General features: G+C 45.5%; 1 protein-coding gene across 2 annotated transcripts in view; it reads right to left on the reverse strand.

Annotated features, from left to right (window-relative positions):
- AK5 (adenylate kinase 5) overlaps positions 1 to 12,447 on the reverse strand; it is a 279,140-nt gene that overhangs the window by 14,400 nt on the left and 252,293 nt on the right. For both annotated transcript variants that reach the window (XM_023209150.1, XM_023209155.1), the window contains exon 13: positions 9,137 to 9,328. In XM_023209150.1, the coding sequence (XP_023064918.1) occupies positions 9,137 to 9,328 (192 nt within the window). The remainder of the gene's footprint in view (positions 1 to 9,136; positions 9,329 to 12,447) is intronic.

Below are 12,447 nucleotides of genomic sequence, written 5' to 3' on the forward strand. Positions count from 1 at the left end.
CAGAAAAAGGCCTTGTTATCAAAGCAGGTGACAGCTCCAGGCATGTTACTGCCCTGAAGACCTTCCAGTGGGCAAGATACGGAGGTAAAGACAGTGGCATGATGATTCTAACCCCGTGTAGGCAGGCCTAGGTGAATGTGTGTGTCTCCATCTGAGTTTTTAAGAAAAAAAAAAGCTTAAAAAGTAAAAAAAAATTTTTTAAATAGGAAAAACCTTATAGAATAAGGATATAAAGAAAAAATACTTTTGTACGTGTGTACAATGTGTTTGTGTTTTAAGCTAAGTTCTATGAAACAGTCAAAAAGTGAAAAAATTTTAAAAGCTTATAAAGTAAAAAGGTTATAGTAAGCCAAAGTTAATCTATTATTGAAGAAAAATATTTTATAAATGTAGCATAGCCTAAGTATACAGTGTTTATAAAGCCCACAGTAGTATACAGCAATGTCCTAGGCCTTCACGTTCATTCAATGACTCATTCAGAGCACCTGCCAGTCCTGAAAGCTCGATTCATGGTAAACACTCTATACAGCAAGTTTACCACTGACATTTTTTATTCTGTATTTTTACTGTATCTTTGCATATTTCGATATGTTTAGATACACAAATGGTTACCATTGTGTTACAATTGCCATGGTATTCAATACAGTGACAGGCTGTAGTGTGTAATGAGCTATACCATCTAGATTTCTGTAAGTACACTCTCTGATGTTTGCGCAATGACAAAATTGCCTAATGATGCATTTCTCAGATCATATCCCTATTGTTAAGTGATGCATGACTCTGTGTGTGTGTGTGTGTGTGTGTGTGTACTCGCACATACACACATAAATATATACAGTCTACTCTCTGTATCCAAAGTTCTGCACCTGCAGATTCAACTAACCAGAGATGAAAAATATTCCCTCCATCGTCCCTGCTCCTACTTTGTATAGAATCTGGCCAGCATCCCGATACAGCTTCCCAGCTTCCTACTAAAATACTTGTGAAGACCCTCCAAAATGAGAATAGTCACAAGAATTCTGAAGACTTGGACTGCTTGCTATTACCAGGAGTTCATGTCTGTGGTCCCAGCTACTTGGGAGGCTGAAGTGGGAGGATTACTTGGGCGCAGGGAAGTTGAGGCTGCAGTGAGCTGTAATTGCACCACTGCAAACCCGACTGGGCAACACAGAGACCCTGTCTCAAAACAAACAACCAAAAAACCAATAGAGCTATGTTTATTGACTTTTGGTAGAAAAATACTGATTATGACTTAAATTATGTCCAGTGAAATTGTCATTTGTGCGTGAAGCCACTATGATAGCATTCTCAGATATTCACTGAGAAATTGAGCTAAAAATTAGTTACTTTAGCCAACTGAAAGAAGAATCAAAATTAAGAATTTGGTACAGAGAATTCAAGGTATAAAAGGAATTTTGGGTTTTCCTTTACTTGTGTTAGACTCCAAACTTGGGGATCTAGTAGATTTTGCAACCAGGCAGTGAAATGTGACCTTATGGTACCTTCTGCTTCCACTTTCCTCAGTAATACCAGAAACTGCAGGAACTTCTCACTCTTCGTGCCTCAATTCATAGGGCTTCTCCTGACAGCATGGTGACCAGAACAATGAGGACCATTGCATTTCAGGACCTAATGGAAACGGTCAAACTATTTACAAAGTGGAGACATTGCAGCAGCAGAATCGCTGAGGAAAAAAGCTTATTATCTCCTCTACAAAAGCAGAGTTGCCAAGGAACTTGATTTTCTGTGTCTGTAAAACTCATGTTTAATGAGTCACTGGGCTCTCTTTTTATTTTTTTAATCAGTTAAGAGTAGCAAACAACGCAGGGACAGATATAGTCTGTTATCAGACCCTCTTCATCTATGGCCTGGGGTGTTTCTGGGCTAATTATGCCATGAATATTATTAAGGTACATAAAAAATGGAAAAACCAAAATGTAAGGAAATATAATGTTCATTGGTGATTATCTTTGGGTGGAAGAATTCTGAATAATTTTAATGTTTACCTTTATATTCTTAAATTTTCTAGTGTTTCTTTTTTAAACAACGTGTAGTTGTTACTCGTATACTTAGTTAAAAAAGAGGCTTTAAATATCATTTGATATAATTCTGCCTATGCCACTTGAGATAGCTGTTTCTGTGGTTCCTCTCAGCTCACAACAAGCCCTTCTCTCTGGTATTCCTTGTCCTCCATCTGCTTCACAGGGAAGAGTCCCAGGTAACCATGTTTATATCAGTCAGGTCCTAATTCAAATGCTACCTCCTCAGACTTTCCAAACAGCTGCCCGCAGTGCTTGCTCCTAGCAATGCATTCTGTTTTGTTTTATCCACAGAACTTGTTAGTGGTTGCTTTATTTTCTTGTATACTGTTTGGCTCTTTTTCGTTATTTTTTTTTTGAGACCGAGTCTCGTTTTGTCACCCAGGCCAGAGTGCAGTGGCGTGATTTTGACTTACTGCCAATTCCGCCTCCCGGGTTCAAGCAATTCTCGTGCCTCAGCCTCCCTAGTAGCTGGGATTACAGATGTGCACCACCACGTCCAGCTAATTTTTATATTTTTAGTAGAGACGGGGTTTTGCCATGTTGCCAGGCTAGTGTCGAACTCCTGGCCTCAAGTGATCCACCCGCCTTGGCCTCCCAAAGGGCGGGGATTACAGGTGTGAGCCACCATGCCTGGCCTGTTTTTCTCTTTTCAGTGAGGGGCTTTGTCACGTTGACTGCTGTGTCCACAGCACCAAGTGTCGGGTCCCAAACATACCATATGCACTCAGTAAAGTACAGAACACAGGAAAAAGCTCCCCCGTGACCCCAGCTGCCTGTCTAGAGCTAAGAGGGCCAAGAAGACCCTGAGCAAAGCAAGGCCGACCACATCATTTCTCTCAGGAATCTGGAACTGGGAATCACAGTGCCGTGGTAACGTACAAATGCGAAAGCTGTCAGGTGAGCATCTTCTGGCTTGTAGGCCAGAGAAAGAAAAAAAAACCCTGGCTTAGAAAGGCGTTTGTGAAGCAGTGGGGAGCACTGGGAGCTTTTTAGACCTGATCCCACACGCCCTCTGGAGCTTTCTGTGCCTCAGTCTTGAGTCTTCTAACCTTATAAAAGTTCTGCGTTTCAGGTTAGGCCAGCAGAGTTGGCACCTGTTACCTACAACCACGGAGTCTGGCTCAGTATTACCTACAATAACAATCAAGTTTTTAAAATTCACAGCAAAAAGGTGTGGTGGAAACGCTCCAAAATGTTTGCCTCTGAGTGGTGGGACTACCCAGTTTTCTATATTTTCTTTCTTTTCTCTTTTTTTGGAAACAGGATCTTGCCAGGCGAGTGCAGTGGCACCATCTTGGTTCCCTGCAGCCTCGATCTCCTGGGCTCAAATGATCCTCCCACCTTAGTCCCCTGAGTGGCTGTGACCACAGACGTGCTCCACCATGCCCGGTTAACTTTTGTATTTTTGTAGAAATGGGTTTTGCCACGTTGCCCAGGATAGTCAAGTACTCCTAGGCTCCTGGCTGGGCGCGGTGGCTCACACCTGTAATCCCAGCACTTTGGGAGGCCAAGGCGGGCGGATCACGAGGTCAGGAGTTCGAGACCAGCCTGGCCAACACAGTGAAACCCCGTCTCTACTAAAAATACAAAAAATTAGCCAGGCATGGTGGTGGGTGCCTGTAGTCCCAGCTACTTATGCGGCTGAGGCAGGAGAATGGCTTGAACCCGGGAGGCGGAGGTTGTAGTGAGCCAAGATTACGCCATCACACTCCAGCCTGGGTGACAGAGACTCTTCTCATAAAAAATAAAAAAAAAAGGACTCCTAGGCTCCAGTGACCCACACTTGCCTTGGTTTTTTAAACTGCTGTGATTATAGACATGTGCCACCACACCTGACCAGTTTTCTATATTTTATAAAGCAAGTATGTGTTACTTTTATAATAATATACTTGGTAAATTCTAGTAGATCGTGTTCTATCCACTTTAGGAAGAAGAACTGAGAGGTGAAGCAGTGAAACGACTCACCAAAGTTGACGAAAGTGTGCCTGGGGCTTTCTGGTGCACAGGCCCATATTCCGCCCCCCACCCCCCAGTGGGTCTTTGGCTAGTAACTGTGCTTTTCATCCCCAAATGCTACATTTCAGTCATTTATGCCATAATAAATTATCTCGCTAAGGTGAAAGAAAACTTCTTCTTATAGGCTAACTCTAGTCACTTGGGGGTGATGGTCCATCCTGCTGTGTTGAGCAAGTTTCTGAGGCAGCGTTCAGACTTGGTAGGAAGTGCCATGACTGATGAACGCTGCCTGGCCCCAGTGCAGGGAGGTGGGGGATGGAATGGAGGAAAGTTCTGTTCGAATTCTTTCTTGGAGGTAGGGCAAAGCTCTGCTTTCTGAGAGGGAGGAAAACAGGCAGAAAGGGGTACACCTGTATCATGTATGCTTCCATCTCCCGTGGGCATGTTATAAGAAATTCTAACTTTAGGCCGGGCGCGGTGGCTCAAGCCTGTAATCCCAGCACTTTGGGAGGCCGAGACGGGCGGATCACGAGGTCAGGAGATCGAGACCATCCTGGCTAACACGGTGAAACCCCGTCTCTACTAAAAAAAATACAAAAAACTAACCGAGCGAGGTGGCGGGCGCCTGTAGTCCCAGCTACTCGGGAGGCTGAGACAGGAGAATGGCGTAAATCCGGGAGGCGGAGCTTGCAGTGAGCTGAGATCCAGCCACCGCACTCCAGCCTGGGCGACAGAGCGAGACTCCGTCTCAAAAAAAAAAAAAAAAAAAAAAAAAGAAATTCTAACTTTATTTTACAAGGATGGCATTATGATGACATAACGAATAAGGGAGTAGCTGTATACATTCTGCTTTGCTTTAAAAATTCTCTTTGTTTGAAACTTTGTTGCACTTTCTTTAGCTAGCTGGTGGCCACAGGGCTGACTGTCATGAGGCGGGGGATGTGGGTGTCAGCTGATGGGTTCAGTGTCAGCATTGCTGGGTAGAGGCCTGAGGGGGGTGCTTCTGGCCTATTTGTGGGCTGCATGAGTTGGCTCACCCTGTGGCTTTCATTCCTAAATAAATCTCACAGAACTGCTGATTCGTCTCACTTGCTTTCTTGAAGTGCATTCACCAGCCCCACCTAGTTTTAAGAAAGCTCCTTAAGTGACCCAGAGGTCCTCCTGGGTAAGCAGCCCTGTCTCGGATCCAGTAAAACAACAGGGAGGAGGGGCAAACAGTCCAAACAGCATCACAGGAGCAGGCCACAAGCTGTTACTTAGAAACCAAGGGATATTAAGCTGATACAAGAGGACTGGGCAAACACCCAGAGGCCAGACAAAGAACGGGCCAGCGGCTTTCTCCCTCTCCAGCGGCAAACAATCCTATCCCTTCCCCTGCTTCTCCTGCAGTCCTCCCTCTGTCGTCCTAGCTGCTGGCAAACCCCACGGGTACCTGCAGACAAATCTCTGCTTCCCGGGCCCAGCACACACTATCTCTATGCTAGGTGTGTAGGGGGGACTGTTCCTCTTTGCAGCTGTGTGGGTAGGGGATGGCCCTGGGCAGAGGCAGCGGGATGAAGCAGCCTCCCTGAGGCTCTCTGGGAGTCCTGAAGGCTGGAGCTCATGTTGCTCTGCAGTCCGGGCTGGAGAGGTTTTACATATTTGTGCAGTGGATCATAATGTTACCTCACCACGTACCCAGCTGCCAGCATCTCCAAAATGCAGGGGAAGTTGAAGAGATGAGCCAAAGGGGACTGCAAACCTCTTTTCCACCATTAAATAACATTTGTAGGAGGCCATTGGTTTGGACTAGGCTCCTGTTCTGGGCCCAACAGACCAAACCAACCAATGTGGAGTCATCCGTGCTAAATGGAAACAAACAACTTGGGTGTACACACTGTAACAGATGGCTGAGTTTTGGTAGTTACAGCAGCTGAGCTTAAGTCAGTCGTAGGTGGCCAGCTGATTCACGTAAGGCTGTAACTAATTAACCTCTGTTCCTCTCTTCTGTTTTCTAAACATAAATATTGCTTGACCATGTGGCTAATTCTTCAAACATTTTTCTGGTCCTGAGGTCTGCCCAGTTCTAGAATCATGAATAAAAGCCAATGAAGATCTTTAAATGTGTTGTAATCTGGTCTTCTGGACACCATTAACTTAGAAAGCTCTAAGGAAGATTCCAGAAATCAGATGTGTCTGAGAACTCAACCCTGTACTCATGAGCAGTCATTTGTGAGTTTGTAGAATTCAGGTTGGAATAATACAACAGAGAGCTAAGAGGGATTTTCCAACTCTAAAAGTGGTTAAATCCTGCATTAGGAATTTTCCCACCTTTACAAATCTTAATAGTGGAAGAAATAGCTTTCTTTTCTTTTTTTTTTTTTTTTTTTTGAGACAGGGACTCTCTCTGTCACCCAGGCTGGCGTGCAGTGGCACCATCTCAGCTCATTGCAACCTCCGCCTCCTGGATTCAAGTGATTCTCCTGCCTCAGCCTCCCAAGTAGCTGGGATTACAGGCATGCACCACCGTGCCTGGCTAATTTTTGTATTTTTAATAGAGATGGGGTTTCACCATATTGGCCAAGCTAGTCTTGAACTCCTGGCCTCAAGTGATCAGCCTGCCTTGACCTCCCAAACTGCTGGGATTATAGGCGTGAGCCACCGTGCCCAGATGGAAGAAATCTTTCTACCTGGGTAACTTCTGTGCATGTTCCAGGCTGCTCAAAAGGTGGAAATCACTAGATAATCTAATTTTGGAAAGGCCTTTGCAGCCCTGAATTCTTAAGACATTGCTCTTATATAATGCACTTTTTGTTTGTTTTATTTTTTTTGTTGTTTGAGAGACAGTCTTGCTCTGTTGCCCAGGCTGGAGTGCAGTGGTGCGATCATGGCAAACTACAGCCTTGACCTCCCAGGCTCAAGTGATCCTCCCATTTCAGTCTCCCAAGTAGCTGAGACCACAGAGATATACCACCACGTCCAGCTAATTTTTGCATTTTTTGGAGAGATGGTCTTGAAATGTTGCCTAGGCTGATCTTGAAACTCCTGGACTCCAGTAATCCTCCTGTCTTGGCCTCCCAAAGCATTGGAATAACAGGTGTGAGCCACTGCACTTGGCCCTGTTTTTAAAGATCAAAGTCTTTATTTAAAAAATGTGGCAGTCAGAGGTAATACAAAGCACAACAAATAAGTCTCATGTTGCACATCAAGTCCTATTAATAGACAGTAGCTGCCTGGAGTGCTGTGTTGACAAACATTCTCAGGCCACATCTGTTTACTGAGAAACAGTGCTGGCATAAACTAGCAATGGCTGCCATGGATGCGGAAGTGGGGGGATGATGGCTCTCATGCCACGTATTTGACACTCTGAGTTAAATGGAGAGGCATCTTTCAGACTTCTATACCCAGTGTTTCTTAGGATTCCGGAAAGTGGACCATTAACAGAGTTAGAAGATAAGAATTATCAATGGTTTCCCCCGAAGGAATCAGTAATGTATCTTCCTCAGAGACAAGTTTGTTATTTATTGACGATGTCTCCTATCCTGTGAACAGCAAGAGATCCCACACCCTCTTCTCTGGTTCGAGTCCTCAGGATTTGGTTCCTGGACAAAAGCTCACTCTGTCATCCTTATGGATTTGTTCCTGGATACTGTTCTAGCCTCTCAGTGGTCTCCTAGCCTTACCTTCTTGCATCCATTCTCTATAAGGATGATGGATTGAGCTTTCTAGATTGAAATCCTGATTATTCCTGCCCCTTCGGTAGTTCCCATCACTCACAGGACAATTATTTGCTCCCACATATGATCCGTCTTCATCTAGTCCTTGCTTGCCTCTCCATCTCCATCTCTCATCCCTCTTTTCCTTGGCACTTTATGTCACAGCCTCGTGGAGTTACTTGGTTTTCCTGACCTTCTCCACTTGGGGCTTCTCTGGTGTGGCGTGCACCCCCACTTCAGAGACTCAGCTGAGTCCTCCTCAGGCCACCTTCCTGGATCCTTTCCTTTCCCCTTACACTGGAGGAAAGGGCCCTTGCCACACACTCTGTGCTTGCTTTGATCTTGTTGTGTGATCACACGTTTGTCTCTCTCTCCTAGTGAAACCCTAAGCTTTGCAAGGATCCAAGAATCTTATTTATTTGCATCCAAACCACTAGTGCAATTGATGGACTATGGGTGCCTGATACGTAGTTATGGGATGAGTGGAAGGATGAGAACTGGGCAGTTTTCCCAAATTCATGAAATTGATGGTGACTCAGCAGAGAGCTCATGATCAGTAGGTAGATACACTCGTTTCCTCACACTATCTTCATTGTTTTACACAATTACCTGCTCTCCTGGCCCCATATGCAGCCTCTTCTAAAAATGTTGGTTATCACAAGAAATTGAGGCAACGGAGCCAAGAGCCAATTGTGAATGTTGTAAAATTATAGAAATTCAAAGTGATTGAATCTTAGCTCTAGTGAATCATCTCACAGTCGAGTCAGTGGCAGAGCCTACATCTCAGTCATGCCTGCCTGCCTTCCTCCCTCCCTCCCTCCCTTCTTTCCTTCCTGTCTCCCTCTCTCTCTCTTTTTGGTAAAAAGTTGTTGTTTTCAGCAACTATAAGGTCATCTGTGAAAATTATATGACCACCTTTTTATGGTCTATATGATGACAGATATTTAATTTTGATTGAAACAAAAGTGAAGAGTAAGGGATTCATATTTTGGTCCAAATTCTTGTTGTTGTTGTTGTTTTCTTTGAGACAGGGTCTTGCTCTGTTGCCCAGGCTGGAGTGTAGTGGCACAATCTCAGCTCCCTACAGCCTCCACCTCTGGGGCTCAAGCAATCCTCCCACCTCAGCCTCTTGAGTAGCTGGGATGACAGGCATGTGCCACCATACCCAGCTGACTTTTTGCAGAGGCGAGGTCTCGCTATGTTGCTTAGGCTGGTCTTGAACTCCTGGGCTCAAGCAATACACCCGCCTTGACCTCCCACAGTGTTGGGATTACAGGCAAGAGTCACTGCGCTCGGCCTTTAGGCCCCAGTGCTGCAGCTGCACAGAGTTCTAATTCCTAGATCCCTTAACTAAAATGTTCTCAGCTTTTTCTCTTTTCATAAAAAAAAATAAATAAATAAAGGTAAGCGGCTTATTTCAGAGGGGAAAGTGAAGCGACTTGCCTTGTGTAGCTGCGTTTTTGTCTCGTAGTAGGCGATCACGGGGATGGACGCTCGGTAGTAGGCTTCCAGGCGCTTGGCAATGGTCTTGGTGGTGTCGTCCGCAGGCGGGCTGCTCTGGCTCCTTTGGAGAAGGCGGTTGGTCATGGTGTCCGCCGAGCAGTCCATACAGATCACCAAGTGAGGGTCTCCAATCTGGAGAAGGGAGTGGAGCACAACACAGTCAGAAACCTCACCCTGCTGATGTTCTGGAAAGGCCCAGGGCCATGGTTTTTCCTTTCTTGGCCTTCTGGTTCCCCTCAAGGTCCCAGCATTACACTGTGGTGCAATTAGGACTGGACTCCATAGCTCCCTCTTCTAGGTCAGTTCCCTTCCACACGCTGCCTCAGAGCTGCCTCTCGCCCTCAGCTTTTAGGCCACCTCACGTGATGCAGGGGCACATGTGCCACCCACTGCAGCCACTGTCTTCTGCACTGAGAAGAAAGGAGTATGTATGTATGAGGGGGTGTTTCCTCTAATGTGAAGCCTTTGCTGACCACCTGAGGCAGAGCTAATCACTTCTCCTAGAAGCCACCATGATATCTTATAACAGCCACAGGTGGCATTCTGTGGCTGTGCCTGTACTGTGTCAGGTGAGTGGGGCATAATGCTTGAGCACACAGAGTCTGGAGTCAGGCTGCTTAGGGTCAAACCCTGGTGTCATGACTTGTCTCCAGGATGGGCTCCATCAATTCGTTATCTCGCTTTACTCGTAAGCTACTCTCCCACTGAGACACAGAAACACCTTGAATCTGACCTGTAACTGTTTTGACCAACAGACTATAGCGGAAACAATGTCCATGATTTTAGAGTCCAGGTCACAAGAAATTCTGCAGTTTCTGTCTGGTTTTGTGGAACACTCGCTGCAGCGGGGAGTCCGCTGCCACCTAAGACGTCCAACTATCCTGAGACTGCCAGTCTGAGAGGAAGGCTAAGTTAGCCATGTGGAGAGGCCATGTGGATGGAGATGCCCACCAGCCCCCAACTGTTTTAGACATCCCAGCCCTGGCTCCAGACATGGACCTCAGCCCCAGCCACTTTCTGAGTGCAATTGCATAAGGAACCCCAAGTGAGAACCAGCCCGCTGAGCCCCATAACCTCCAGAACCATGAGAGATAATAACAAATTGTTGTTTAAAGTTTGTATTTTATTTTATTTTGTAAGAGATGGGGTTTCGCTCTGATGCCCAGGCTGGAATGCAATGGCTATTCACAGGCATAATTATAGTGCACTATACAGTCTTGAACTCCTGGACTCAAGTGATCCTCTTGCCTCAGCCTCCGGAGTAGCTGGGGCTACACACACACATGCCACTGGGCCAGGCTTACATATTGTTCAACTGACTTCCTCATTAACTAGAAGTCTGACTCAACTCCTCTCATCTGAGTTTTCTCATTCATACAATGAGGATGATCATAGGATTGCTGTGAGGATGAAATAAAATTAAATAAGGTAATATACGTATGCTCCTTGGCATACGGTAGATACTAACGATTCACTATTACGTTTATTTCCTCTATGAGGCTTAAGTTCCCCGTGTGCAGGGATTAAGAATTCTTTGCTCCTAGTCCCAAGTCTTGCACACAGTAGGTGATGAAGAAATGTTTTAATGAATAAGCGATGGTGGTATGATCTGTGGCATGAGTCTCCCATCTCCATATCCTTCTCTTAAATGTTCTTTTGTCTCTGGAACATGCTTACTTTGCATCCTCCTCCAATCCTGCATCAAAGGAAACCATTACTCCCCGTGACCTTGCCATATTCGAGCTGTGAGTAAATGAAGGCTTGCCACCACTGTAGAAAGTGTGTGGGGTGGGATGAGAACAAAGTTCAGTCAAGAAGAGGATGTTTAGGCAACACGGAGAACTCAAAACATCGTGAGTTGCCAGACAGTGTTGGTCAAACATTTATCTGCCTCCTCTGAGGGGTGTACTTTAAGGAACAGAGTGGAAACACTCTCCAAAATCTACAACAGTGCAATAAAATTCTGGAATAGGTCATGCGACTCTTCTGTCTGTATTAATTGGAAGGAAAAAAAAGAAGAGCATTTGTGCAGCAAGAAAGGCTGGGTGAGGGTTTAGACAAAAAAAATGACCATTGTTCACCAGCAGAGGGCGAGCTTGGGAGGCGGCTTAATGTTCTCCCTGAAACAACTTCGGGTTAGGGTTGCATGAGGCAGCCAGGTGATTTTTCCAATTGTGGGGTCATTTTCAGGCCACTCGTGGGGACAGGAAAGATAATACAGGGACACAGGTACAAAGAGAGATTATGTGTCACTGAGAAGGAGCCGGCAACAAATGACCTGTTAGATCAAAATAAGCACGGGGCAGAGAGGTAGCTTTTTCTTCCACACTGATGTGGAAAGTGTGGCCCCTGGACCAGCACCATGTCTTGGAAGCTTGTTAAAAATGCAGACTCTCAGGTATAACATGTGACCTGCTGAAGCAGAATCTGCATTTTTTTTTTTTTTTTTTTTTGGTGACAGAGTCTGTCTCCGGAGCGCAGGCTGGAGTACAGTGATATGATCACTGCAACCTCTGCCTCCCAGGTTCAAGCAATCCTCCTGTCTAGCCTCCCAAGTAGCTGGGATTACAGGTGTGCGCCACCACACTGGGTTAATTTTTGTATTTTTAGTAGAGACAGGGTTTCACCATGATGGCCAGGCTGGTCAAGAACTCCTGACCTCAAGTGATCCGCTCACCTCAGCCTCCCAAAGTACTGGGATTATAGGTATGAACCACCACGCCCAGCCTAGAGTCTGCATCTTAACAAGATCCCTCGCTGAGTCTTCACAACATCATAGTTTGATAAGCCACTCTGCCAAGCCATTTTCCTGTGCCAAAACTAGGGGTTTTGACCTAAACTCTCTCTCCTGGAATCAGCACTCTCTTCCTATATAAAACAGGTATTGATCAGTTATTCTATTTGGAAGAGACCTGAACCATTTGTTTTTAATACCTCAATTTTTTGAAATGTTCGAATGAGATACCATTGAATTTCTTTTTCAAAATGCTTTGCTATGTATCATTAGAAAGCCCCTTGGAGTAGCTGTCTGGCTCCCAGCTCTGCTCTGTTATCACCGGACTGTGGTTCGTCTTCAACATCAAGTAAGCAGGTGAGCAGAGGTGGCTGAATGAATCAGAGACTTCGGGACATTGGCCTGCCCCCAACATCACCCCGTTGGCACCCTGGGACTCTCCCATCAGTATTATTGGATTCTCCATGGCCTTTGATTTTCAGGGGACCTTAGTTAGAAAACAAGTGCCCTTGGAAGG

This window comes from Piliocolobus tephrosceles, chromosome 1, assembly GCF_002776525.5.
Source record: "Piliocolobus tephrosceles isolate RC106 chromosome 1, ASM277652v3, whole genome shotgun sequence".
Taxonomy (NCBI): domain Eukaryota; kingdom Metazoa; phylum Chordata; class Mammalia; order Primates; family Cercopithecidae; genus Piliocolobus; species Piliocolobus tephrosceles.